Source organism: Rissa tridactyla, chromosome 18 (assembly GCF_028500815.1).
Source record: "Rissa tridactyla isolate bRisTri1 chromosome 18, bRisTri1.patW.cur.20221130, whole genome shotgun sequence".
In the NCBI taxonomy this organism is placed as follows: Eukaryota; Metazoa; Chordata; class Aves; order Charadriiformes; family Laridae; genus Rissa; species Rissa tridactyla.
In genome coordinates, this window is record NC_071483.1 from 887,476 (window position 1) to 914,206 (window position 26,731).

Consider the following 26,731-nt stretch of genomic DNA (forward strand, 5'->3'; position numbering starts at 1 on the left):
ATGAAATTAGGCAGCGTAAAGGGGAGCGTCATTAACCCAACCCGCCCGGGGAGCGTGGGGCTGCCAGCGCCCGCAACGGCTCAACCAGCGCTGGGGGGGGACTGAGCATCCTCGCTGGGGGGGCCCTCGCCGGGGATGAGCCGTGCCTGTGCCCGGGGGAGAGGGGACCCCCAGGGGAGACAAATAGGGGTGCGGGGCCAGGGTGCTGCAGGAGAGGATCATGCATTTGGGGGTGCTGTGTCTGGTGGGGGGGCAGAGGGGTGGCGAGGCTGGGATGAAGTGCCCCAGCTCAGCCCGGTCGTGCCACCGCTGCTGCGTGGCCGTTCCCTCCCTGCTCCCGGCGTTCTGCCCGCTGCCGGCACCGCCACCCCCGCGGTTTCCCACCGGCTCCCTCAGCCTCCCAGTGTCTCGCCAGAAGCTCACTGGTTCCCACCGGCGTGGCGCCCACGGCGGAGCAGCGCCGCGGGGAGGGGACACGAGATGCTGCTCCCAGCCCCAGCGCAGCCGTGATGGGGCACCGGGGCAGGATGCAGCCCCTGGAGTGGGGGGTCTCTCCCCGGCCCCCCAGGCTGAAGTGCTAACTGCACAACCCAGTTCATCCCAGCACCGTCCAGTTCAGGTCTGGGGGGCGGGAAGAAGTGGGCTGGGGGCTGCAGCACAGTGATGGGAGTGGGGAGAGGGCGACCACTCTTGGAGGAGGCGAGGGAAGGGCCAAATTCTTCCCCCCCCACACCATTAGAGTCGTCTCAAACAAGGCAGAAAGGGGAGAGGGGGGGGTCCTGGCCCGGCACAGCCCCCTCCTGCCCCCAGGTTTGCCAGCACTGGGCTGGTGCCAGCCCCAGTTGTGCAGCAGATGCTGGAGCCACGGTACAGGGGGGTCGACCCGAGCGTGGGGGCTTCGGCTGCCCACGCTGGGGGGGGACAGGGCTGCAGGAGAGGCGGCGGGTGGGTGGCAGGGCCCGGCACGGCGTGGGGCTGCCGTGGGGCTCGGGCTGCGAGGGTGCGGGGGAGTGCTCCAGGAGCGATGCTGTGGGTCGGGGGTACTGTCCCCTCCCCGGGGATGCTCGCCCCCCGCCTTGGCCGGGCTGCTAATTTTGCTAATAATAGCAGCCGTGTCCTCTCGCTCCAGTTGCTGGGAGCCTCCACGCACTGGGATCCCCCTGCCCCGCGCTCCGGGGGAGCCGGGGCCAGCTCCCTCCTCTCCCCCCCCAGCCAAACGCAGCCAAAAGAGGCAGCGTCAGGGCTTCCTGGGGCATCTGTTGGCAATTAGCAGCTTTTATTACTCATGGAGACGCCATATGCGGTGAGGGAACGGAGCCTGGGCCAGAGGCGCAGGCTTGCGGCGTGCTCCAACACGGGGGGGGGACGGGGACGGGGGGCCAGCCCCCAATCCTGCGGGTCCGGGATGCGACTGGGGGGTACGGGATGGGTCCGAGGAGGTCCGAAAGCTCTCGAGCCATTTTCCATCTGCGGTTTCCATCTGAGCCAAGCTGCGCCCCCCTGCCTCCCCGTGCCAAAAATGTTCAGTTTGGGGGGCGGAAATGATGGAGAAAGCGCTCTGAGGCTGCGCGGGGGGACGGCGAGCTGCGCCGCTTCGGCATAGGATTTCCTCCAAAAGAGGCAAAACTGCTGTTTTAACACCGCGGAAACAAACGGGCCCCGTCAAGCTGGAAAGAATCCCCGCGGGCGCTTTCCTTCCCGGCGAAGGCTGGAAGGGGGGGGGGAGAGGATTTTGTGCCTAAATTGGTGCAGAAATAAATGCTGAACCGCCGAAATCCTCGCCACAGGAATTCCCTCCCTCCCGCTGCCCGCTGCCAGCGCTGTCGGCAGCTGCCTGCGCACTGGCAGAGCCCGGCCGGCGTCACCCCAGCCCTCACCCCCCCGGCAGTGGTGGGTCTGTGGGGGGCCCCCACTTTATCCCAACCACCACATGACGCTCGGGGTCGGAGGCAGTTTGTCTCCAGCCCGAAAATTGCCGGGCTCTGCTCCGGCTCGTGTTTCTTGGCAGCCGGCGCGGCTGTTTCTTGGAAGCGCAGCTTGCCTCCGCTTTTTCCGTGCTGGGTCGGTGGGCAGGGGCCGCGGGAGCCAGTTTTCCATCCCGCCCCGCTCCCCCCCCACTTGGCATCACTCCAGGGGATGGGGGACAAACTGCTCCCCCCCTTTGCACGGTGCTGGGGGAGCAGGATCCGGCCCCTTCCCTCCCCCCAAGACACGGATCCGGGCACCGGCAGAGCACGGGGAAGCAGGAGCTGAGGTTTCCACACCGCGGCTGTTCCTGTGCTCCCAGGGCTGTGGGGTCCCTTCATGCCACTGGGTTGGGGACAACCTGTCCAGGGAGCGCCCTGGCACATGAGGGAAACTGAGGCAGGGGAAGAGCAGCGGGAGGGAGAGGTGCAACCCGCCCAAAGCGATTCACAGCTGAATTTGGGGGCCCTGGGAGCTGCTGGCTGTTAGCGAGGGGTCCAGCTTGAGGGCAAGGGACGAGGCTGCCCCCAGGCTGGGCTGTGGGGCCGGGTTGTGGGGCCAGGCCTGGTGCTGGGGGAACCCGCCCCAGCTCACCCCACCCCTGAGAGGCACAAACCCCACTCGTGCTCACGCACGGGGATCATTGCTGCTGGGTGGCCGCAAAGGAAGAACAGCTCGGGGTGACTAATTGTCCAATAAACAGGAATTATAAAAGTTTCGCTGTATTTCGTACCCACTTGCTTTAATTACCCTTAATTACTACAGCAGACAACTCGCAGGAGAATCGAGTGCTCTGTCACCGCATCTCGGGGGCTGTCGGCTGGATAAATGGCAGAGTCGAGCCGCTCCTCAAAAGCAGCGTCGCTTCGTTTCCCCATGACAGCTTATTTACCATGGGCTGAATAAACATCAGTTGTTAATTAGAGCGCGTTTACTGAGATGCATGCGTCCCTAACACACGTTTGTACAGCCTCAGTGTAAATAGATTCATCACAATTTGGGAGGAAAGCGGCTGAGCAGGGACCCGGCGGTGCTGGGCATCCCTCGGAGGGTGGACAGAGGGATGGGGACATGGGGACACTGTGGCTGCTTTACATCCCCCAGACCCAAACTTGCGCAGGTCAGGTTCTGCCCTGGGTGGGCCAGCTCCCTGCCTGCAGGGGCTCGGGGTGGCCCGGCTCGGGTGGGCAGGGGACACTGGCACGGAGCTGGGCAACCAGGCCCCAGGGGCAGCGGGGCCGGACACTGTACAGAGGCGGTGTGAGCCGGGACGGGTGCCGGATGCCTCCGGGACTCGGTGGCGCTGGCAGGGTCCCGGTGCCGCTGGAGGGGCTGGTTCAGCTCTGGAACATCGTCATCTTTGCTGCTGGGGACATGGGGGAACCTCCGCCAGGCGCAGGCAGCGTTCCTGCCACCGGCAGCGGTGCCAGCGGGAGGGATGGCGGCGGAGACCCCAATCCGGGGCTCTGACCCCAGGCACGGACTGTCCCCAAGCCCCCAGGCACTGGGTACATCAGCTCCGTGGCACGGCGGGGTCTGGCTGCCCCGGTGCCGCGGGGTCTGCTCGGCCGGTGGAGGAGCATCCCTGGAGGGACACCGCAGCGCCCCTTCCCACAGTGGCAACCATCCCGGCCAGCGATGCGATCGCCGGTGCCAGCACCTGGGTCCCCTCTGCTCCCTGGGGGGAGGAGGAGCAGGTCCCCCGCTGCTCCTCAGGATGGACGGCAGCCGGGGGACGGCGCTCACCCCCATCCCGGGGATCGGGGCGCAGAGGGTCCCCTCCTCGGGGGGGGCGGGAGGGGTCCAGCCCCGGCGGGAGGGGAAAGGCGGTCTGGGGAGGGCGCTGCCGGAGGAGGCGCCCAGAGGGGTGGAGGAGGAGGAGGAGGAAGGCGGGGATGGGACGGGCGACGGCTCGGGCGCCCCCGGGTTGGGGAGGCGGAGGGCGGGCGGCCGCCGGGGGGCGGCTGGGGCCCCCCCGGAGGGAGGCGGGGAAGGCGGCGGGGGCGGCGCGGCGGAGCTCCCGGTGTCCCGGAGCTCCCGGTGTCCCGCCGCGCTCCCACCCTCCCGGACCCGCCGGACCCGCGGCGCCGCCCGCTCCCTCCCCGCCAGCCCCGCGCCCCCCCCGGCCCCGCCGAGCCCCGCGCAGGTGAGCCCCGGGCCCGCCCCCAGCCCCCGCCGGGCACGGGGAGCGGGGCAGAGCCCGACGGCACGTCGTGGGGGCGCGGAACGGGGGGTTTCCCCGTAATTAATCATAATTCATCACCGCCCCGGGGCGGGCGGGTTGGGGACGGCGTCCCGGAGCCGCGGGGACCCGCCGGTGCGGAGGGTGCGGGGGTAGGAAAGGCGAGGAGCCGCCGGGGGTGTGTGGGGTGCAGGGGTGGGGGCGTGGGTGGGGGCAGGGGGAGCAGGGTGGGGGCAAGAGGAGCAGGGTGGGGGCAGGGGGAGCAGGGGTGGAGGCGTGGGTGGGTGCAGGGCGTGCACGGGGGGAGCAGGGTGGGTGCTGGGGCAGCAGGGGCGAGTGCGGGGGGGAACAGCGTGGATGCATGGCGGGGTGCAGGGGGTGGGTGCAGGCGATGCCGGGTCTGGGGAGCCGGGTAGGCGCAGGGGTTGTGCAGGAGGTTGGGGGCGGGGGGGCTGGGGTGCAGGCAGGGCAGAGCTGGGGGGTGCCGGAGAGCTGGGTGCAGGCAGGGCAGAGGCAGGGCTGCCGGTCCCAGGGGTCCCCGATGGCTGCCCGTGGGGACGATGGCGCAGGGATGCGTGTCCCACTCGTGAAGCCGCCAGCAGAGCCGAGCGTGTCCCGTCTGTCACGGCGCCCGTCCCCGGCTGCCTGCAGCCCTGCCTTGCTTCGTGGCAGGAAGCAGGCAGGAGGGAGGCCAGGTTGGGGTGACCTGCAGGGCCTTGGGCCACCCCGGGTCCAAACGGGACCGGGAGATCAAACAGGAGGGAGCAAGACCTTCCCGGGGGGGGGCCTGTCTGTGCAGGAGGCACCCGGTTCTGCTCTGGGGCACCACATCCTCCGCGTTTCCGGGTGTTTGGAGTAAATCTGGGTGCTGGGGTTGGACTGACCGGTGAATGCTGGGATGCTGGGGCTCGCTCTGTGTGCTTGGGCTGGGTTCGGAGCAGACGGGGGATCCTGCAGTGGGTGGGGGCCACAGTGACCACCCAAAACCTGCTGGAGCCATGGCTGAGCATCAGCTCCGTGCTGGTGGCTTTGCTGGCAGTGTCCCAGCGTGGGTGAGGTTGGGGGACACGGGCCGGTGCCCACCACATGCCTGTCCCGCTGCTGCCTGATCTCTCTCCCCTGCAGGCAGCCGTCTTGGCCCCGAGCTGCTGCCGCGGGCACCATGAGGGGTCTCTGGGCCCTTGCGCTCGCGGGGCTCGTCAGTGCCTGCGAAGGGAAGGAGCTGACACCAGCGGAAGGTAAGGGACACCGGGAGCGAGGGCTTGGGGTCTGCTTGGGAGCGACCCCCTCCTTGCCTGTCCCTGGGGAGGGGAGGGCTTGGTCAGACCCAGGGATCGTGGGGCAGAGGTGGCCGGGGGACACCGTGAGCCGTGCCAGGTCCCCACGTGCCAGGACCACATGCAGGAGCATACTGGTGGCCGGAGCGGCGGCTGCGGACCTCGGCTCCCTGCTGAGCACCGGCTGCCCGGGCTTTGGGGCTTTGCTCAGCATCCCGTGCGGGCAGGGGGCCAGCGAGAGCTGAGCGAGCCCTGCTGCGGGGAGCCAGCCCGGGGACACCCCGCCATCACCCCCGCAGTGGCCGAGCACTGGGAACGCCCCGTGGCCCAGACCACGCTCGTAGAGGGAGCGGGCTTGGCCACGCTCCAGCCGCAGGGCGCTCGCTGCCAGCTGGCGGCAAAGGCAGAGCCGTCCGCTCCGGCAGCGTGTGCGGGAGCCGGGTCCGGGCGGGAGCGCGCGGGGGCTGCTCTGTAGGTGAGCCAGGAGCGCTCGGGGCGGTGGTGAGGATGCACAGAGCTCCTGAGGGCGTTTTGGCCTCTGGCTGCGAGGTGGGAAGAGGTTTGGCCATGGAGCATGCCAACGGTGGAGGGCGCAGGGCTGTCACCATGACAGGGGGATGATGACTGAGCCCATGGGGGTCCCAGCCAAGGTGTCCCTGGCTGCAGGGCCGCTGTGTGGGGGTCCCGGCGTGGGGCTGGCCGTGGCGCGGGGCGAGCTGGAGGCGGATGGCGGGGAGGAGCCGCTGGCAGCGGAGCCGTGGTTGCATCAGTCTTTGTGGGGGTGGAGCAGTGGCTCATTCCGGCAGGGCCCGGGGGCTGCCTGGCTTCATGAGGGACCCCGCGGCCAGCACCGGCACCCATTGTCCCATGTGACATGGCCTCCTGGCTCCCAGCCCTTCGTTAGGGAAACGAGGGTTGGGGAGATGAGATTTTCTCTTTGGGGCAGCGCTGGGGCCGGGAGAGGCTTCAAAGCAGCTCGCAGCCGGGGTGATTTATGCTTTGCTTTCCGCCCCCTGCCCCGCCACGGATGATCTCACTGCCGACGGGAGGGAGCTCTGCCCCCGGCCGCGACGCGTGCCTCCGGGGCCGGCTCCGGTGTGGCAGCCCCCACCACTGCCGCCGTGCTGGGGGGTCCCGGGGGCGAGGGGCAGCTCCCTGCGCTGCCGCTGGCCGTGTGCGAGCGAGTGGTCAGCCTGGGGGAGAACCGCTGTGGTGGTCCCAGGCTCTTGGGCAGAGGCAGAGGTGGGGATTGGGGCTGCGGGGGCCAGAGACACCCCCCAGGAATGACCGAGGGCTGGGGAAAAGGCAGGTGAATCGTCAAGGGCCGTCCCTGCTCCAGGGCTGGTGTGCACGGAGACAAAACAAATTCCTCTTTCGATACCCCCATGTTTCCTCCTCTATCTCGCACCTCTCAACATCTGGCAGCATCCAGCGGAGGTGGATTGATGCTGCTAAAGCAGTCATATATCAGCGCAGTTGCAGACAGCACCAGCATCCCCGTGATCGCGACTGACACGGCATTTCCTGCGGCTCAGCCTCTCGCCGTCCTCTGGCCAGGCCGTCGCCCCTGTCCCCTGGGGCCACCAGGTCTGAGGATGCCACCAGGAAGGGACAGGAAGGCCAGTGGGCAGCGCTGGGTGCCACCTCCTCGCCTTGGGTGTCCACGGCGCCCATCCAAGTCTCCTGATGCCGATTCCAGCCGCGGGGCTGTTTTGAGGCAAAACACGCAGCAACTGGGAAAAGCATTTCACCTGGTGAACTTGCTGTGGGAGGTGGCCGGGGTCCAGCTCTGAACTCACCGCCCGTCCCTTCCATCCCTTCCATCCCTTCCATCCCTTCCAAACCTGTTGCTTGGCTCCTGCCGGGCTGTTTGCAAGGAGCCGGCGCTGCCGTGGGAGCCGCGTTTGCTGGATCCGTGCTGTCCCATGGCTGCCAGCAGCCTCGGGAGGTCGGGGGGGCCGGGGCGAGCTCCTGGCAGCACCCCGAGACCTGCTTGGTCTCAGGGAGCTCTGCGTGGTCCGACCCTGCTGGTACAGCCTCCCTGTGCCCCTGGGGACACTGCAGTGACATGCTGATTTGCCTCACAGGGGAGCCATGCCCGCAGCTCTGGGATGAGGATCTGGTTGGGGACAAGTATGAGAACATAACGGGTAAGGAAAGCCCCCCTCGCCCTGAGGATGGGGTCCTTGTGCAGCCCTGACTCCCCGGGGATGGGCTCTGCACCCTGCCTGGAGAGCGTCAGCCCTCCCAGGTCTCCCCTCCTCCGCTCTGTCCTGCAGGCTTTAACCTGATTAAAAGGTTCGACCTGCTGAAGATCTCCTCCATCAAGAAAGTCCGCAACCCGCGGGGGCCGGTGGTGCTGCGGCTGGGCGCCGTGCCGCTGGTCCAGCCCACGCAGTGAGTACGGGTGGCTCGCGGGGTGGCCCTCGGTGGCCAAAGCACCACCGCGCACCGTCCCCATGTGTTTTAAGGATGGAGCCTTGGCAAAACTCGTTAGGCTTTGCCCTTAACTCACGCTGCAGAGGCCAGGCAGCTCCGCGGCACCCGGGGGGGACGCAGAGGTGATGGTGATGCGGCCCCAGGGCTGCCCAAGCCACCTTCCTCCTAGAAAGTAAATCACGGGCTGCGGCGGCTCAGCTGGGTCGTGGCCAGCCCTTACGCAACCGGGGCTCTGGGGCTGCTCTGTGTCTGCTCTCCTTGGCTTGGCAGGCGCTCGCCGGGGTCTAGACAGGCTTGAAGCGCTGCACAGCTCCGCGCAGGCTCTGCTGGGTTCGCCGGGGCCGCGAGGGTCTGCTGGGGGAGGCACTCGGAGACCGGTCGTCGGCTCCACTGTCTCCGGCACGTCCTGCCCGGCCGTGCCCGAGGTGCTGGCAGGGATGCTGCAGCGTGGCAAGGTGGGAGCAGGTCCACGTCCTTGGGAGATGTTCCTGGAGGAAGCGGCTGCGGTTTGCACGCCTGCCCACCTCCACACTGCCTGTCCCCACATCGCCCCGGGGCTGGCAGACGGCTACGCCGGGCACGGGGCTCTGCCGAGGGCGAAGGAGACCCAGCCTTGGCTCCCGACCTGGGTAGCCAAGTCCTTAGATGGCTTCGAGATGGCGGATGCTCCAGGCTGGTGTTGCTCTTGGCCGGGTGCCTGTGGCAGCCCAGAGCCAGCCCTGGGGAACGCTCAGCCCAGGGGTGGCCCCAGCAGCTGGGTCGCAAGCTCCATGTGGGCACCCATGGGTGCACCTCCACCCCGGCCCCGCTCCCCGGTGTCCCATGAGGGCAGCCCCGTGCCCTGCAGAGCGCAGAGGGGACCAGCGGCTCTGCCTCACTCCTCGTGCCTTGGTCCAGCTCCAGAGCGGTGGCTTGGAAAATTGCTGGTGTGGTGGAGCTGAGGCCGGGAGCACAGCAGAGCCCGAAGCAAGTATTTCCAGTGGTTTACCGGGCTGCGGGCGAGCTGGGCACGGTCCCACCAGGGAACGGCTGCCATGCTCCCTGCCGTGCCAGGCGGGAGCAGGCTGCCATCAGCAGTGTCCCCTGCCCGTCCCCTGCCCGCCGCCTGCGTGGGAGCGTCTGTCCTGTGGGGGCAGGGACGTGTTTCTCGGCTGCCTGTGGACAAAATCCAATATTGTGGTTATAAGTGCGTGGCCCCATGCTGTAGCCGCCCTGGGAGGACTGTCTTTGGGGATGCGCGGTGGAGATGGTGGCTGTGCCGTGGGGCAGGGGATGGGGACAGTGGCTGAGGGTGCGGGGGCAGGCTGGGCTGCCCGTCTGCGCAGGGATGCTCGGTCTCCTCTGCCGTGCGCGTCCGGCGGGTGCGAGGGGTGCGGGGCTGAGCTCTGGGGGCACGGTCTGAGCTCCCCATGGCGGGCCAGGACAGGAGGAGGCGTCTCTGCCGTCTGCCTCACGTTCGGCTCCTGTGGTGTAAATGCCGGCGTCTCCGGCAGCGCCAGCCCGCCCGGGCGTCCGAGGCACAAACAGCTTCGGGTCCAGGCGCTGCCACTTGGAGCTGGGGCTGGATCCACCCCAGTGACATCCGCAGTGCCACCGATGGGGACAGACCCCACGGGACCCAGGGGGGCCGTTGGGGTGATGCTGCCAGTGGGTGCCATGTGGGTGGGGGTGTCGGGGCCGGTGCTGCCGCCGGCCTCGGTGCGAACACCGGCGTCGGAGCTCGGTGCAGGGTCCGGCCGCCCCTGACGCCTGTCCCCGCAGGCAGGTGTTTCCCCCGCGGGCTGCCCCCCGCCTTCACCCTCGTCCTTACCTTGCTGCTGAAGAAGAACAGCACCGGGGAGCACTGGTACCTCTTCCAGGTCACCGACCGGCAGGGCTACCCCCAGGTATGGCCCCGGGGTGGCGGGATGCGCCGGTGGCAAGGGGACAGCTGGGACCCGTCCCCGAGCGTGGTGTGGTCCCCTCTCTGCCCAGCTCTCCCTGGCCGTGCACGGCCCCGAGAAGAGCCTGGAGTTTCAGGCCAGGGCGCCGGGGGCCACGTTCGTCAGCGCCGTCTTCGCGGGGAAGGCCGTGGCGTCCCTCTTCGACGGGCGGTGGCACAAGGTGGCGGTGGCCGTGCAGAGCCGCGCCGTCTCCGTCCACCTCGACTGCGCCTCAATCTCCTCCAAGCCGCTGGCAGCCCGGCGGGCGCTGGCCCCAGAGGGCAATGCCTTCCTGGGGCTGGACGCCGTGCGCGGCACCCCGGTCCGGGTGAGTCCCCGCGGGGGCGCGGGTAGGCTCTGCCGGGGGCGCAGGGTCCATCCCTGCCTGCCCCTCACCTGCCGCCCCCTTCCCACTGCAGTTCGACATCCAGCAAGCTCAGATCTACTGCGACGCCGAGCTGGCCAGGCAGGAGGGGTGCTGCGAGATCTCGGCCAGCGGGGTGAGTCCCCCCCGAGCCCCCACCCCGGTCCCAGCCGGGCCCTGGCATTGCCCTGCACCATCAGGGTTTTCCCCAGAGGGGAAACTGAGGCACGGCGAGGGCAGGTCTCTTAGCCAGAGCTCCCCTGTGGGTCACCTCGTGCTTGCGGTGGCCGGGGACACAGGGCAGCTCTCCACCAGCCCTGGGACATCACTCAGTGCCTGTCCCCGTGGCCGGTGCAGGGCACAGTGCAGGATTCATCCCTGCCCTGAATCACATCAGGTGCTCAGGCAGGACTGGGGGTCCCGGCTCTCACTCCAGCAGCCCCCCATGAACCCCCTCTCTCCCGGCAGTGCCTCACGGAAGCGCCCAAGACCCGTCGGCAAGCTGAGCTGATGCAGAGCAGCAACCTCATCGAGATCTCCCCGCAGCCCGAGGGCCGGGTGTACACCCGCTGCTTCTGCCTGGAGGAGCCGCTGGGCGCGGTGAGCTCCCGCGTCCCCTGCCCGCCTGGCACGGGCACCCATCCCGGTTCCCCCCAGGAGCCTGGCAGAGCTCCCCATCCCGGCGCGGATGCTCCCGGCCCCGCGGGGTGGGCAGCGCTCGGCTGCTGCGCCCGGCGTCTGCTGCTGCCGAGCCGGCAGCCACGTTGCTCCAGCCCCTGGAAAAGCCCTGCCTCACATTTTCCAGCATGCCAGGCTCGATGCAAGGGGAGGGAGGGCAATGGCAGCGGCCAGACGCCGGGGAGTGAGGGGGGGGGCGCTCCTGCAGCCCCAACGAGGGTCTGCACCGACTGAGCTGCCGGCTCAGGGCTCAGCTGGAGGCGGGTTGCACCCATGGGTGCCCCAGGGGATCACCCAGGATTGCCCAGGGGTGATCCTGGCAGGATAACCCAGGGGTGCATGGGGAGATGGCACCCATGGGTGCCCTTCTCTCTCCACAGGAGCCAGCGAGGACCTCGGGGAGGACCAGCCTGAAGGGAGATCGCGGGGAGAAGGTGCGGGGAGGTGGGAAAGGGTGTCCCAGCCCGGCTGCCCCCATCCCGGGACACTTGGCTCCGCTCCCCTTCCTCCCACCAGTGCCGGGGCTGTGCCGGGAGCTCTGTCCCCGCGGCATTCGGGAACTTTCTGCTGCCGGCAGAGCTGCTGGGATGCCTGCAGCAGCGTCTGCTCTGCTCCCCCAAGCAGGAATTGAGGCCCCTCTAAATTCGCTGCCGCTGCTGGAGCGATCCCAGCCGTGGCCAAGGGCCTCTTTGTTCCCTCTGAGCATGTTCAGAGCTCTGCCGGAGCTGGGAGGCGTCTCCAGCACACCCTCTGCCCCGTCCCCACATGTCCCCGTCCCCCCGGGGCTGCTGTGCCCCCGCTGTGGGGTCCTGCTGGGCATCCCAGGGGTGCAGACTGGGTGCCGCGGCACAGGGGCTGTGGGGCTACAGGGGCTACGAGCCTGCATGGCTTTTCTTCTCACTCTCTGCTCTGCGTCACTTCCCCACGGGGTGACAGGGGTCCCCCCGGGGACACCCAGCGAGGGGGTGAGGTGTGGGGCTGGCCCCGGCTGGGGGACGGGAGGCCCAGGGGGGCTGCGCTGAGCGGGGTGTGGGCAACCCCATCCTGCCCGGTCCCAGTCCCGTGGGAGCAGGCTGGAGCGGCTGGTTTGGCTCCGTGGAGCTGCGGTCAAGCCACAAAGCCGCAGGGAGAGCGGGGTGCCAGGCCAGCCGCTCTGCTCGCCTCCCTGGGCACGTGGCAGGGGGGGAACACGCTCTCCTGGCTTCCCTTCCCCACCCCGGGCATCCCCCTGTGCCCGCGGGCATCCTGGGGCTGGTGGGGAGGGTGCTGCTGGGGGAGCCCCCTGGGGTGCCCAGGGCAGCGGGGCAGTGGGTGCTGCGGGCGGTGCATGGAGCTGGTGCAAGGCGCCATCCCCGTCTCTTCCAGTGCCCGCCCTGCTCGCCGCAGACGGCCTCGGCAAACGTGAGTGTGCTGCCGGGCAGCACCGGGCTGTGCTGGCGGGAGGAGATGGGGACCCCGACCCGTCTTGCTGGGGTTGGGGAGCTGGGGCTGGCAGAAGCCACCGGGGTGGTGGCCCGGGGGTGTCACCTGTGGCTCTACCATCGCCACAAGCCCCCTGTGATTCGTGACTCCTCCTGGCCCGGGGCCGGGCAACATCTAGCTGCGGGGAAGGTCTCAGATCCCTTCCAGATGTGGCCCCATTCCTATGGCAACCTCTGGCTGGAGGCGGGGGGCTGGTGGCAGTGGGGATGGTGGGTGTTCGTGACCCCACGTGCCCCATGGGGCTCCCAGGGTGGCACTTGGGGACAGGGTGTTGGGAGGATGGGGATGATGGTGGAGACAGGGCTGTCTCCTGCTGCTGTTTGGAGGCAGCGTGTCCTTGCGGGGCTCCGGGCGCTGTGGGACACCTTCCTCTCTCTCCCTAGGTCACGCTCGGTCCCCCCGGTCCAAAGGTAGGTTTGTCACCCCCCAGGACACATGGAGCCCACTTCCAGCAGGGATGTGGCCACACAGACACTCGGCTGTGCCTGGAGCATCCCTGCCTGGGAGCCACGGGCCCTGCTGTGGGCATACATGGACGAGAGGATACCCGTGCCCCATCTTGTCACCCGCACCCCCGCTCTCTTGCAGGGTGGGAAGGGCGAGCGTGGCCTGCCTGGCACCGCCGGTGGCAAAGGGGAGAAAGGCGACCGCGTGAGTGTCCCCACACGTGTCCCAGACAGGGACCCCCTGCCCTGGGGATGTTCCCTGCGGGGGTCCCTGATTCCCGGGGGTCCTGCTCCCCCCGTGGCCCCCCATGCTCTGCCATGGCCGGTGCAGGCAGAGCCCCTGAGCCGCCTCCCCCTTCCCACAGGGCGCTGACTGTGTGCGCACCCACCCCGGTGGCCCCGTGCAGGTGAGACCCCCCCCACCACGTCCATGTACCACCCCCCCGGCTCTGCTACCCCCCCCTCACCCCACTCTCTCCTCCTCCTCCTCCCAGTGCGCCGAGGGGCCGCAGGGCGAGAAGGGGCAGCGCGGCGAGGTGGTAAGTGATGGCGGTGGATGGGGTCGCGGCATGGGGACCCACGGTGACACCCCCGCCCCACATCTCGTGTGTGTTCCGGGCTGGGACGTGGGGGTCCAGCCCCGAGGGGACAGCTCAGGGGGTGGTGGTGGGGTGAAAGGAGCGGTGGGGTGAGCAGGAGGGAAGCTGTCCATGAGCCCACCCGTGGGCACCCACTTTGCCCTGCTGTTCCCATGCAGGGGCTCCCGGGGGCGGCCGGCGCTGATGGGCAGAAGGTAAGTCCAGACCCATGGCGGGTCCTGGCATTGCAGTGGGGACAGCTGCCCCGTGGGTCCCGGGATGGCGGCAGAGGTGCCAGGACCTGCCGGTGTCCACCCGGGCAGCAGGAGTTGATGGCACGGGTGACATCCATCTGTCCTGCAGGGCCAGAAGGGGGAGAAGGGCGACGGGGGACTGCAGGGCAAGCCGGGACGCCCGGGGCGTGATGTGAGTAGTGCTGGTCGGTGCCGGGGCACCCCCCGGGCACTGGGCTATGGCCGCTGGACCAGCCCACGCCATGGCGTGCACGGTGCTGCACGTGCCGAGTCTTCACACCCCGCTCCCCCCCCGGCAGGGCCGTCCCGGAGAGATTTGTGTGGTGGGTCCCAAGGGGCAGAAGGTAAGTGGGGGCTCGGGGGCGAGTGGGTGGGAGCTGGGGCACCCGGTGGCAGCGCTGGCACTGACATCCCCTCCCCGCCTTCCAGGGTGACCCTGGCCTCGTGGGGCCCGAGGGGCTGGCCGGCGAGCCAGGGCCACCGGGGAAGCCAGGCTCTCCAGGGATCGGCTTTCCAGGCAAGCCGGTAAGGACCCCTGTGCCACGGGGCTGTGCCCAGGCAGTGTCCCCGTCTCGGCATGCGATGGCCACGGGTGGGCATCACCGCAGGAGGGGGCGAGGTGTCCCCCCAGAGCTCCGTGGTGGGTTTGGCTGGCTGAGGCAGCCGGGCAGGGCTAGCGCCATCCTCTCTTCCTTTCAGGGAGACCCTGGTGGCCCCCCAGGTCCTAAGGGAGAAAAGGTGAGTGGGGGGGAAAGGGGTCCCGGCCGCCCCCGCCCTGCCCGAGGGCAGCTCGGCGGCAGGCAGTGGGTTGTGCCGGGGATCCCCAGCTGGAGCCACATCCACCGCGACTGAGTCAGCGCTGGCTCGCAGTGCCGCTGGCCGCGCAATCCCCTGCTGGGTGGCCCAGGGCTCGGCTTGAGGGGGGCAGGAAACCCCCCCCTGTGGGGAGGAGGGTGCTGGGGGTGCCGAGGGCCGTGGCTTTCCCCTTTGCCGGGCTCAGGCTCTCCCGTCTCTGGCTCCAGGGCAGCTCGGGAGCTCCTGGACCCGGAGGATCGCCTGGGACGCCCGTGAGTACCGTGTGCCTGGAGCCAAAGCCCGGGGTCAGGGATGGGTTTCTTGGCTCGAGGTCGGGGCTGCTTGGCCGGAGCGGTGGGATCCGAGCCCAGGCACTGAGAGGGGGTTTGGGAGAGCCGGCGGCCTCCTTTGAGGCTGGGACCATCCCGTGCTACGGCTTGTGGCAGGGATTGGGGGGTGCCGGGTGGCATTGCCAGGGCAATCCTTGGTCTCGGGGCTCACTGAAGCACCCTGTCCCCTGCCTTCCTCCCGCAGGGACCCCCCGGTGTCCTGGGGCCGAAAGGAGAGAAGGTGGGTGCAGCAGCAGGGTGACGCGGTGAGGGCTGTGTCACGTCTTTCTGTGCCATGGCCACGGGCACGGCAGCCCCTGCCAGCACGGCTGCACTGCGGTGCCCACCCCCTTGGCTCGGGGCTGCTTGGGGCATCTCGGGGGCCACCCCGAGGACCCCCCAGCCCGGGACTGCATGTCATTGTCCCCCTGGGCAGGGTGAGCCGTGCGAGGTGTGTCCCACCGTCTCCGAGGGGATGCTCGGTGCCACCGGGCTGCCCGGCAAGCCGGGACCCAGGGGAGCACCCGGAGCGCCCGGCAGGGATGGGGTCTCGGTGAGTCTGAGCTCGGGGGCTTGCGCGCAGGGTGGAGGGCAGAGCAAGGTCTTGTCGCAGCATCCCTAACGCTCCCTCTTTGTTTCCCCCTCCCCAGGACAGACCCGGCCCCGCAGGACCCAAAGGGGACAGGGTAGGTGATGTGGGGCCGAGGGGCGGGCTGGCTCGTGCCCAGCCGGAGCCGGGGGACACTGAGCACCATCCATCCCGTGCTGGCAGCACCCGGCCCAGCTCCTCTCTTTCCTCCCCAGGGAGACCCCGGCATCCACGGGATGAAAGGGGAGAAGGTGAGTGTCCGTCCCTGCGTCCCACCCGCCCGCTCGGCAGGCAGCCCCCGCGGCCCCCCTGAGCCGTGCCCTCTCCCTGCCCTCGCAGGGGGACTCCTGCCTCTCCTGTGACGCCCGTGTCCTCGCTGCGCTGCTGCGGGGTCCCGCCGAGGGGCTCGAGGGCGAACTGGCACCAGCACCGCTGCAGCCGGGGCTGCCGGTGAGTACGTGGGCCTGAGCCCCCCACTCTCCTGGTGAGTACGTGGGGCTGAGCCCCCCCTCTCCTGCGCTGGAGGGGCACCCTGGCCACCCCAGAGCTGTGTGGGTGCTGGGTGTGTGACTGCGTGGGGTGTTGGCAGGGCGAAGCAGGGCTCCCCAGGCTGGCTGGCATCAAGGGCGAGAAGGTGAGCGACCCCAACGCCCACCCTACTTTCTGCACCCCCCGAGGGAGCAGGAACGGCTGCATCACCCCACAGGGTCGGGGCAGCCGCAGTGTCTACGGGGACTGACCCTGGTGTCTTGCAGGGGGATGGTGGCCAGGAGGGACCCATGGGCAGACCGGTGAGTGGGGGTGCGGGGGCTCAGGGTGGGTGCTGGGAGCCCAGGGGAGCAAGAGATGGGCGCTGGGGGCCGTACTCTTATCCCTGCCGTGGTTTCTCGGTGCAGGGGCTCCCAGGAGACAAGGGTGATCCAGGCGTGCGGGGGCTCAAAGGAGAGAAGGTGAGCCCTGCGGTGGGGACCTCCTGGGACCCTGCTCCTGCCCTGTCCCTGGAACCGCCCCAGCTGAGACCCGTGCAACTCATTGCACGGGACAGCCCTGAGGTGGGGAGAGCGGCGGGGGTTGCAGTGCTGCGGTCCTGAAGCCACGCTCCGACCGGGATGTCCCCTCCACAGGGCGAGCCGTGCGGGCAGTGCCCTCCTGTGCCACAGGCCCTCGAAGGGGCAGCGACGGTGCTGGCCGTGCCTGGACCGCCGGGGGAGAGGGGCCAGCATGGCCCCCCGGGCAGAGCGGTGAGTGCCCCCCCGCACGCGCCGGTGCCCATTTTGGGGGATGCTCTGGCCTGACCCGTTCCTCCGTTTTCCCAGGGCAGACCCGGTGACAATGGCCAGAAGGGACAGAAGGTGAGAGGGGCTGGGGAGGGGGCTCCGGCGGGGCTGGGGGTGGTGGAGGGGGCTGTGACCCCCCTGGGCTGGGGGAGTGCTGTGTGCCCCCCTGCCCTGTGCCAGCCTTGTCCCCTCTCTGTGCCAGGGGGACGCAGGCAGCCCCGGGGACCCGGGCACCCCGGGCATGGCTGGTGTCCCAGGGCTGTCGGGTGAGCCCGGCATCAGGGGTCCGGCCGGCCCCAAAGGCGAGAAGGTGAGACCCCCCGGCACTTGTATCCTGTCACCGTGGTGTCACCCACCCCCCCCCTTCCCTCTCCCAAACCGACCTCCCCTCCCGTGCTCCCTCCTCTGCAGGGAGACGCCTGCGAGCCCAGTCCCGCTCCGCATGGGGACTTCTTGGAAGCGGTCGGCATCCCGGGAAAACCCGGGGCCAAAGGGGACCAGGGCCCCCCAGGCATCGGCCAGCCGGGCAGACCCGTGAGTGTCCCCTCCCCGCTGTGCCACGGGTGCTCCCTGGCATCGCGCCCTCGTGACCCTGGTGTGTTTTAGGGGAAGCCGGGACTGCCCGGGGTCCAGGGCCCCGCCGGACCGAAGGGGCTGCAGGTGAGCGGGGCTGCGAGGGGCTGGACGCGGGGGGACCCGGGGGCCGCTCACTGTCCCTCTGTCTCCCCAGGGTGAGCCGGGACCGCCGGGGATCGGCCAGCCGGGGCCGCAGGTGGGTGTGCGGGATGCCATGCCCTGCCGTGCCGTGCCGTGCCGTGCCGTGCCGTGCCGTGCCGTGCCATGCCGTGCCAGGTGGCTCTGCCAGCTCTCACACACTCTGTTTCTCCCAGGGAGAGCCCGGGAGCGCGGGACCACCCGGGACACCCGTAAGTAGTGTTTCTCCAGCCCTGGGAGATGGGGCAGCTGCCAGCCCCCCTGTTCCTGCAAGCGGGGGGCATCGCAGCCCTGCAGCACCAGCCCCCCCCCGGTGCCGGCAATGTCGGCGGGGACCCTGGCCAGGGTCCCTGGGGACAGTGCTGTCACCACGGCTCGCTGGGTGGGCAGGGGGGGTGGCTGGAGGTACAGGGGGGAGCTAACGCCTTCTCCTGCCCCCAGGGCCCCCCCGGACCGCAGGGACCCCCGGGGTTGGCAGCAGAGAAAGGTGCCAAGGTAAGGGAGCGTCCCCCAGCCCTCCCTGCCCTCCCCTGCCCCCCCCACTCCTGCTGTCCTTCCTCTGCAGGGATCTCCGGGGCTCAAAGGTGCCGTGGGACCCCCTGGGCCACCAGGGACCAGTGTCACAGGGCCACCGGTAAGTCCTGCCCTCCAGGATGGGCATCGCCGTCCTCCCCTGGCACCTCGATGCTGGCTAAAACCTGCCGTACCGTGGTCCGAGCCCGGAGCTGAGCTTCCTCCCCCTCCTCTTCCTCACAGGGCCCCGAAGGGCAGCAGGGGCTCCCTGGGGTGCCTGGGTCCAGCGGGCAGCCGGTACGTATGGGGGGTGACGGGGGGGCTGTCGGGCACGGTGGGGCGGGCCAGGGCCTGCCTGCTAACGCACGTCTCCGTCTGTCCTCCTCGCAGGGGGAGAAGGGCGCCCGGGGAGAGAAGGTGAGTCGGGGTCGGAGACAAGCCATACCCCCTGCCACCCCGCCACCCTCCCTGCCACCCCGCCGCCCTCCCTGCCCTCCCTCCCCTCCTCTCTCTGCAGGGAGACCCCGGGGAGTGCGCCTGCCCACCGGCACCCCGCCAGGACCCCAGCTACGCCGGGATGCCGGTAAGCACCATGGGCACCCATGGGCACCCCCCCGGCTCCACTTCGCCCCCGCTGAACCCTCTTCCCCTTCTCTCGGCCCCAGGGAGCTCCAGGACTGTGGACCGGGATGTCCTGGCAGCCGCAGCCGGGTCCGCAGGTGGGTGCTGGCCCCTCTGCAATGTGCCCACCATCTCCCCACCTGCCACCCCCTCACCCTCCGCCTCTCTCTGTTTGTGTTTTGGGGTGTTGCAGGGTCCCCCTGGAGCCCCCGGCCCCCCTGGTCCCCCCGGTGCCCCGGGCCGCCAGGTGAGCGATGGGAGATGTGAGCAGCAGCGGTCGGGCAGGGACAGATCCTGCCCAGCTTTTAGCGCGGGGTTTAAATATTCAAGCTCTTTTCTCGGCTTTAGGGGATGCCAGGACACAACGGTTTGCCAGGACTGCCCGGACCAGCCGGAGACCTGGTAGGTAGCCACTGTGCCCGCAGCAGCCCCCCCAGTGGCCACCCATCCTGCTCCCGCCGGCGTGGGGACCGTCCCCTTCCCTCCTGCATCTCTTCCAGGGGCCGCTGGCCGTCATGGCCGAGAGGAACATCGAGGTGCTGAAGGTGAGAGCCTGGGGACAGGGCGCCTTCCCGCTGTGGGTCATGCCCGGGGGGACCCCCAGCCCCTCGGGGTGCCCCTGACTCCCCACCTTCTCCCAGACCCTCTGCGGGGACTGCGCCCAGCTGCAGGCAGCCTTTGAAGCACCCAGCGGCGTCAAGGGAGAGAAGGGGGACGGGGGCATGCCGGGTGCCCCCGGCAGCGAGAGCTGCGCCCATGTGAGTATTGCCCACCTCCGGGTGGGAATCCCGGTGCCCGGAAAACCCTGATCCTGGTGGGTCTTGGGATGAAGGGCAGAGATGCTCCCAAGCCCCTGGGCATCGGGTTGCGCAGAGCAGCAGGCGCTTGCAGGGCTGGGCACGCTCCGGGCACGCTCTGGGCACGCTCCGGGCACGCTCCGGGCATGCTGGTGCTGCCGGGCGTGCGGGCAGGCTGCCATGCACAGCTCCCACCTGCCGGGATGGGGTCCCCGGGGAGGGCGACGGGCTTGTCCTGTGCAGGGGCTGGCGCGGGGTGGAGCAGGGGGTGCTGAGCACCCGAGGGGTGCAGGTTGCGGGGCTCGGTGCCCCTCGGCTCCCCCGGTGCATCCTGCGGGGGATCCCCAGGTGACTCCTGGGTTTTCTTCCAGTGCTTTGCCCAGTTCCCAAGAGCGGAGGAGGCTCGGGTGAGTGAACTGTGCCGCCCGGCACCCTCTCCCTGTCCCCTGGGGCTGAGCTGCCACCCCGGTCTTGCTCCCCGGTCCCCAGGGTGCTGCAGGGATGGTCCCCGCTGGGGCAGGACCCGGCACCGTCCCCTTTTTGCGCGAGCATCCAGGGCTTTGGGGAGCGGAGGTCGCTTCTGGGGGCATTTGGCGGGGCTTGGCGAGGCTTGGCAGGGCTCGCCCGTGGGCAGAGCCGTCCCCAGCTCCTGACGTGTCCCCACTCCCCACAGGGTGACAGCCCTGACCCGGACTGCGTGGGTGATCCCGGGCTGCCAGGCGCCCCAGGCATCCCTGGTGAGAGAGGCGAGCAGGTGGGTACGCTCCCGTCCCTGGCGCTGCCCCGCTCCTCTGGCCACCCCCCGCCATCCCAGCCCTTCCCGGTGGCCGTGGAGGCCGTGGCTGGTCGGTGCCCCTTGGGCCATGATCACATCTAACCCCGCCGTCTCTCCCCAGGGCTCACCGGGACTGCGGGGACCCCCAGGGCCACCCGGGCCCATCGTAAGTACCCCTGCCCGGGGCGGGGGTTTGCCAGGCTGCGCGGGCATCATGTTGTGGTCCTGGGGGGCTTGGAGCCCCCCACTGCAAGTTGCCAAGGGCTTCCGGCGCCCTGCCCCGAGGCCACGGTGATGGGCAGAGGGCCAGGGCCATGGCGAGGTGGAGGTGCATGGCTGTTCCCCAGCGAGTCTGGAGACGGAGGCGAAGGCGCTGCCAGCCCGGAGACGGAGCAGGAGCCCGGCTTGGTGGGAGGCTGAGACCGAGCCAGCCCGTGCCCGGCCGCTCTGCGGCACCCCGCGGGCTCAGCCCAGGCTCCCGGGGGCCGTTTCCAGGCTGTGACCTCCCTGTTTCTCCCCTCAGGGCCCCCCAGGCTTTCCTGGAACGCCTGGCGCACCCGGACTGCCCGTAAGGACCCAGCACGGCTCTGCTCTGTGCCCTCTGTCGCTGCCGCTTGGTTTGGCTGTGTCCCCCGTCCCTGTCCCCCTTGGGAGCAGCCGCAGCCCCCCTCCCCTTCCACCTCATCTCCATCCTCCCATTTCCACCTCCTCCATCCCCGTGCAGGGTGTCTCGGCAGACCTGGGGTCTGCAGGCTCGGGAATGCTCTTCCTGAGCTCGGGGTCCTGGCGCTGCCACTGCCCGGCCCCGCTGCCCCGTGCTGGGTCCCCTCACCACCATGGGACCCGGGTATGCCGGGGATGGCTGCAGCCCCCGGGCTGGCTCGGCTCAGCCGCTCTCGATGTTCTGGGGAGCTGCTACCCCGGGTTGGTGCCCACGGCTTGTCACAGCTCCCGTGGGGTGCACTGGGTGCTCCAAATGGCACCCGGCTGCTGCCCCTTCCCCGGCTGCCCCCGGGAGACTCCCCTCGTGGGGGCCGGGAGGGTCTCCCCATGCACCAGTGCTGCCTGGGCTCATCCTCCTCTTCCCCTGGTCCCCAGCTCTCTGGGGTCAGCCAGCCTCCACCACCATCTCCATCTCGATCTTCATCACCATCCTCATCTTCATCCTCATCTTCATCTTCATCCTCCTGCTTCCACCCGTGCTCCCTCCCAGCACGAGGCGGTGGTGGGGCTGCACCGGCGGTTCTCGGAGGATCCTGCCCTCCCTCACCGTGCCGGCCGTGTCCTGCTCCTGTCCCTTCGTCCACTAATGTCACTGTAACACCGTGGTCTGTGTGGGTCTGGGTCTCTGTGGGTCTGTGTGGGTCGTCGCTCTGCGGTGTGCCAGCGTGTCCTGTCCAGCCTCCACTGCCTCGGCACCGTGTCACCTCACTAACCTGCCCCAGTAGTCTTGTGACACGGAACCCGGGGGCTCCCGGCTGTCACCTGTGTCACCCGTGCCCGGGTGTGCCCTGGGGGGACGGGGAGGCAGCGGGTGGCACCAGGCTGGAGCTGTGGTGTGAAGCGTGTCCTGGGCAGTGCCGGGAGCTGCGCACTCCCGCAGCCCCCCCAGGGCTGAGCTTTCCACGGCCCCGTGGCTCTGGGGCTGCCTGTGGGTCCTGCCCACGGGCCACAGCTGTGACCTGTGTCGGTGAGAGGGTACCCAGCCACCCTTGGGCGTTGAGCCCGGTGCACGTGGCTGGCGCCATGGCTGGAGGGAGCCCAGCCGGGTGCCAAGCGGGTCCTCCCTGGTGCCCGGAGGTGCCGGGCAGGCTGGGGCCGGCACGGGCTGGTGGAGATGACAGACCCCATGGGGTCCTTGGTCCCCGCGCCCTGCCTGGCCGTGCTGCCGGGCAGGCACAGCCCCGGGCAGGGGCCGCGGGGGACTCGCTGCAGCTCCTCTCTTCTCCCTCCAAAGGGTCTCCAGGGGGAACGTGGCCCTGCCGGGCTTGCTGGAGCCAAAGGGGAGCCGGTGAGCGGTGTGGGAGGAGGGGACAGAGGGGACACTGGTGCCCCATGGGCTTTGGGCACCTGGCTGGGGCACTGCGGGTGGCTCAGCATCGTCCTCCTGCACAGGGACCTCCAGGGCAGCCTGGCTACCCCGGCGCGACGGGTCCCCCCGGCCTTCCCGTGAGTACTGAGGGGAGCCAGGCAGCACGTGCCAGCCCCCAGACATGTTGTGTGTCCCCATGTCCCTCCCTGGTGCTTGCTGGGACCCCCATGCTGCCAGGGCAGACAGTCGGGGACCCCAGCGGGCACTGAGCACCACGTCCCTGCAGGGCTCATCCCTGTCCCGTCCATCCCATCCCACACATTCCTGCTGCCCTATCCCTTGCCCGACTGTTCACTCCATCCATCTGTGCCCCAACTTTCTCTGTCCATCCCTGTACCCCATCCGTCCCCCATCTGTCCCCCCATGTCCCATCTGTGCCCCATGTCCCAGCTCGTCCCCTGTCCTGTGCCTTCATCTCCTTCCTTCCCCAGGGCATCAAAGGTGAGCGAGGCTACCTGGGCCCCCCTGGGGAGAAGGGGGAACTGGTGAGTCCTGTGGGGCCGTGCTCGAGGGGCTGGGGGCTCTCCCAGGTGCCCCCCTCACCGTGAGCACCGGGGCCTGAGGTCCTTCCAGCCCCATCCATGTGACCCTGTTCCTCCCCTTCCCAGGGACCCCCCGGCTTGGACGGCCTCCCCGGTCCCACGGGGCCAGCGGTAGGTGCCCACCCTGATCCTCCCGGGGGGCTGTGGGGAGGGAGAGGGGTGGCCGCGGGTGCAGCGAGGTGCTCCCCACCCACCTCACCCCCTCTCTCCGCAGGGACCAAGGGGTGAGCGCGGGCTCCCGGGCAGCGCCGGCGAGAAGGGGGACCAGGTGAGCATCCCCGCGGGGACAGGCATCCCCAGGACCCCCGTCGGGCAGGATGCGGCCGTCGGGGTCCGGCTCAGCTCTCGTCTCTCCGCAGGGTTTCCAGGGCCAGCCAGGCTTCCCGGGGCCACCGGTGAGTATGTCCTGCCAGGGCTGCGGGGAGCCATGCTGTGGCAGAGCAGGGTGTCCCCAGAGATGATGCTCAGCCCCAGCTGTGTGTCCCCATGTCCCCATGTCCCCACGGGGCTAGGGAGCCGACCGGGGATGGGGATTTCTCCCAGGGGGACACAGGCATGTCCTGCGGGACAGCGTACGGAGAGAGCAGCTCCAGAGCAAACCCGTTAAAATGAGTTTGGAGATGGCAGGATGTGCAGGGCTGGGCTCTCCCACCATGATGCTCCCCCTCATTCAACACCCCTCTTCTCTTTAGGGGCCCCCCGGCTTCCCAGGGAAGGTCGGGCCAGCCGGGCCACCGGGGCCCGCGGCCGAGAAGGTGAGTGCCACCGGGACGGGCTTTGTGGTGGCGCCGCTCATCCCTCGGGCTGGTGGCCAGGTTTGGCCCCTGCTTTATGGTGCGGCCATGGAGTGCGCAGCTCCGGCTGCTCCCGTGACCTCCTGTGGCTCTTGCAGGGCAGCGAGGGCATGCGTGGCCCCACAGGGATGCCAGGGCCCCCTGGGCCCCCTGGACCCCCAGGCATCCAGGTAAGACCCTACCCATGCTACCCTTGGGGGCAGAGGGAGCAGGACGACTGCTATCGGGGTGCTCCTGGGCGTGCTGCTGGCTGGACCCATTCCCCAGGGACCTGGGGTGGCCAGAGCATGTCCCTTAGGGACCCCCAGAGCCCCTCGGTGCAAACCACCCTCTGACACCCCCTCCTTGTCCTCGCAGGGCCCGGCTGGCTTGGAAGGACTGGACGGCAAGGATGGCAAGCCAGGGCTGCGGGTGAGACTCTGGGGCATTCCTGGGTGCTGACGGGGGGGCACCCACCCCATAAGCCCCCCAGGATGCCCCCAACCCATGTCTCTTTCTCTCCAGGGTGACCCCGGCCCCCCTGGGCCACCAGGGATGATGGGTCCTCCGGTGAGTGACAGCCTTCCTTGTCACCCTTCCCTGGTGCTCGGTGCCGGGCACGTCCCTGCAGCCAGGACCGGGTGTCCCCTGAGCCAGGACTGTCCCACCGCCTGCTCCCAGGGATGCTGAGCCCAAGGAGGGCGGTGGGTGGGCATCCCCCGCTCTGGCCCGGCGCTGCAGGATGGGGTCCCCAGCGGAGACCGGGGTTGGGGTCCCCCACCTCGGTCTGCTCATGGGAGCAGAGACCCCCACCCAGCTCTTCTCTCCCCCCAGGGCTTCAAGGGGAAGACGGGGCACCCGGGTCTCCCGGGACCGAAGGTGAGACACGGTGGCACTGGGGGACGCTCAGCGGTGAGAGCCCCGGGGCTGTCAGCCCCAGTCAGGGTCTCCACACGCTGTGCTGCCCACGGTGTCCCTTCCTCCTTTTAGGGTGACTGCGGCAAACCCGGCCCCCCGGGGAGCACGGGCCGGCCGGGAGCAGAGGTGAGTGAGGGGGTGGGTGGGCACGGGAGCCCTGAGCTGGAGGGGCCCCGCACCACCCCTCATCACGCTGCCTTTCCCAGGGTGACCCCGGACCCATGGGACCCCAAGGCCGGCAGGGACCCCCAGGGCTCATCGTGAGTTGGACCTGCCCCGCACCGCACACCGGGACGGTGCCCATGGCAGGGAGCGCGGCGGGGCCTCCCTCCAGCACGGGGGGCATCGCCATGGCCCCCCCTAGCTGACACCCTTCTCTCTGCCCCCCAGGGTCCCCCCGGGAGCCCGGGACAGCCGGGTCCCGCTGGCCTCGCCGGAGTGGTGAGTACTGGTGCCATCACAGCCCCAGCTGTGAGACGTGGGGGCCGGGTGCGTGGGTGGGGGTCACTGTCCCCATCCTGCGCTGACTCCGGTGCTCCCTCCTGCCTCCCCACAGGGGCTGAAGGGCGAGCGGGGCTCCGCGGGGGAGCGAGGTCTGCCAGGGATGCCGGGACAGCCAGGACCCCCGGGCCACCCAGGACCGCCGGTGAGTGCAGTGGGGCAGGGGGGGGTGGCACAGACCCCTGCACCCTGGTGCGATGGGGATCTCGAGGGCGGCACCGCGCCGGTTGCCATCTCACACTGCCCCACTTTGATTTCGCAGGGGGAGCAGGGACCAGACGGACCCGTCGGTAAAGAGGTAGGAGCGGGGGCTCTGCGGCTCACCAGCCTGGCGGGATCCAGGGCTGGACCTGGCATCCTCCTGGTGTGGCCACGGTGTCCCCAGGGTGCCCAGGAAGGAGACATCCCTGCCACCCGCCTCCTCTCTGTCTCCCTAGGGCCCCCCAGGAAAACCAGGGACCGCAGGACCGGCCGGCCAGAAGGTGAGGGGAGAGCCCGGCCGTGCCGCCATGGCCATCCCAGCTCCCCCCCGTCCTGCTTGGGGCCGGGAGGACAGGGCTGAGCCTCCCCATGTCTCTGCAGGGTGAAGCTGGATCCCCCGGCGAGAGGGGCTACCCCGGGGAGAAGGGCAGAGCCGGCATGCCCGGGGGGCCAGGGAAGAGCGGCTCCATGGGGCTTGTGGGGCCGCGGGGGCCCGCGGGAGAGAGGGGCCCCCCTGGCTCGCCGGGACCCGCGGGCAGCCCCGGGCTGCCGGGACCCCCGGGGATGATGGTAAGGAGAGGGGGCCGGAGCATGGGGTCCCCCCACAGGGCCTGGTGGCGATGTCCCCTCCCGTGTGTCCCCAGGGGGATGTGGTGAATTACGACGAGATCAAGAGGTTCATCCGGCAGGAGCTGAGCAAGATGTTTGACGGTAACGGGGCGGCAGGGGTGAGGGCCGGTGGCACCCCGGCATCGCCTCGTCCCCACTGAGCACGGCCACCTCTCCCCGCAGAGCGCATGGCGTACTACACCTCCCGGCTGCACTTCCCGGTGGAGATGGTGGCGTCCCCGGGGAGACCCGGTCCCCCAGGGAAGGACGGGCTGCCCGGCCGGCCGGGACCCCCTGGTTCCCCGGGGATGCCAGGGCAGATCGGCAGAGAGGGGCGGCAGGGGGTGCCGGGCATGCGGGGTAGGTGCTGCTCCTCGAGGCATTCCCGGTGTCCCCAGGGCATTCCCAGTTGTGCCACGGTCTCACCCCTCTCCACCCACCTCTCCTCTAGGTGAGCCGGGCGCCAAAGGAGAGAAAGGCGAGAAAGGCGTGGGGCTGATGGGGGACAGCGGCCCCCCGGGACCTCCAGGTGAGCCCCCTCCCTCTGCATGGCCACCAGCCCCATGCTGGGGCTCGCTGCCAGCCCCCCACCCTGCCACCTTCCTCTCACTCTCTCTTTTTTCCAGGTCCCCAAGGGCCACCAGGCTACGGCAAGATGGGCCCCCCGGGCCCCGTGGGACAGCAGGGCATTCCCGGCATCCCTGGTCCCCCCGGAGCCACGGGGCAGCCGGGCAAGACGGGGCACTGCAGCCCGGCGGAGTGCATGGGCGCCATGCCCCTGGAGCAGCCCCTCTTCCAGCCCAAAAACGTCAAGGGTCCCTTCGGCTGAGGGGGTCCCCATGCCCCCCCCCCCCCGCCTTTGCTGTTAATATTGTTTCCCCGCTGTGCCGGGGGCTGTGCCTGTCGCGGGGGGGTGCGGGTGTTGTACAACTCTGTCGCGATAGTGGGGGCAGGTGGATCCTGCCCGGCCAAATACACCCGTGCTGGTGCCCCCCGCGCCTCCCGCCTCCTCGCTGGGCTGCGGGACAGACGTCCGCCTTGTCCCCATCCCTGTCCCCGAGGGCTGAAGCCACCCCAGCCCCGGGCACGATGGGAGGA

General features: G+C 69.8%; 1 protein-coding gene across 1 annotated transcript; it reads left to right on the plus strand.

Annotated features, from left to right (window-relative positions):
• Positions 1-3,977: 3,977 nt before the first annotated feature.
• COL16A1 (collagen type XVI alpha 1 chain) lies at positions 3,978-26,618 on the plus strand. Its single transcript, XM_054223990.1, has 71 exons — positions 3,978-4,111; positions 5,273-5,385; positions 7,512-7,574; positions 7,704-7,821; positions 9,629-9,749; positions 9,838-10,113; positions 10,205-10,285; positions 10,618-10,749; positions 11,208-11,261; positions 12,193-12,228; positions 12,693-12,719; positions 12,898-12,960; positions 13,121-13,162; positions 13,250-13,294; positions 13,513-13,548; positions 13,697-13,759; positions 13,887-13,931; positions 14,017-14,112; positions 14,287-14,325; positions 14,610-14,654; positions 14,917-14,952; positions 15,148-15,264; positions 15,362-15,397; positions 15,516-15,551; positions 15,640-15,750; positions 15,890-15,934; positions 16,056-16,091; positions 16,197-16,250; positions 16,425-16,541; positions 16,617-16,652; positions 16,780-16,887; positions 16,989-17,111; positions 17,184-17,237; positions 17,308-17,349; positions 17,468-17,503; positions 17,733-17,786; positions 17,857-17,925; positions 18,048-18,101; positions 18,195-18,221; positions 18,322-18,387; positions 18,470-18,523; positions 18,619-18,672; positions 18,774-18,827; positions 18,926-18,970; positions 19,067-19,183; positions 19,594-19,629; positions 19,896-19,976; positions 20,119-20,163; positions 20,521-20,565; positions 21,955-22,008; positions 22,113-22,166; positions 22,521-22,574; positions 22,698-22,742; positions 22,846-22,899; positions 22,991-23,026; positions 23,324-23,386; positions 23,524-23,595; positions 23,783-23,836; positions 23,930-23,974; positions 24,239-24,283; positions 24,395-24,448; positions 24,529-24,582; positions 24,713-24,763; positions 24,879-24,968; positions 25,086-25,121; positions 25,261-25,305; positions 25,406-25,594; positions 25,669-25,735; positions 25,817-25,993; positions 26,085-26,162; positions 26,260-26,618. The coding sequence occupies exons 2-71, from the start codon at positions 5,310-5,312 to the stop codon at positions 26,460-26,462; spliced, it is 4,866 nt and encodes a 1,621-aa protein (XP_054079965.1). The 5' UTR covers positions 3,978-4,111; positions 5,273-5,309; the 3' UTR covers positions 26,463-26,618.
• The last annotated feature ends 113 nt before the right edge of the window (positions 26,619-26,731 follow it).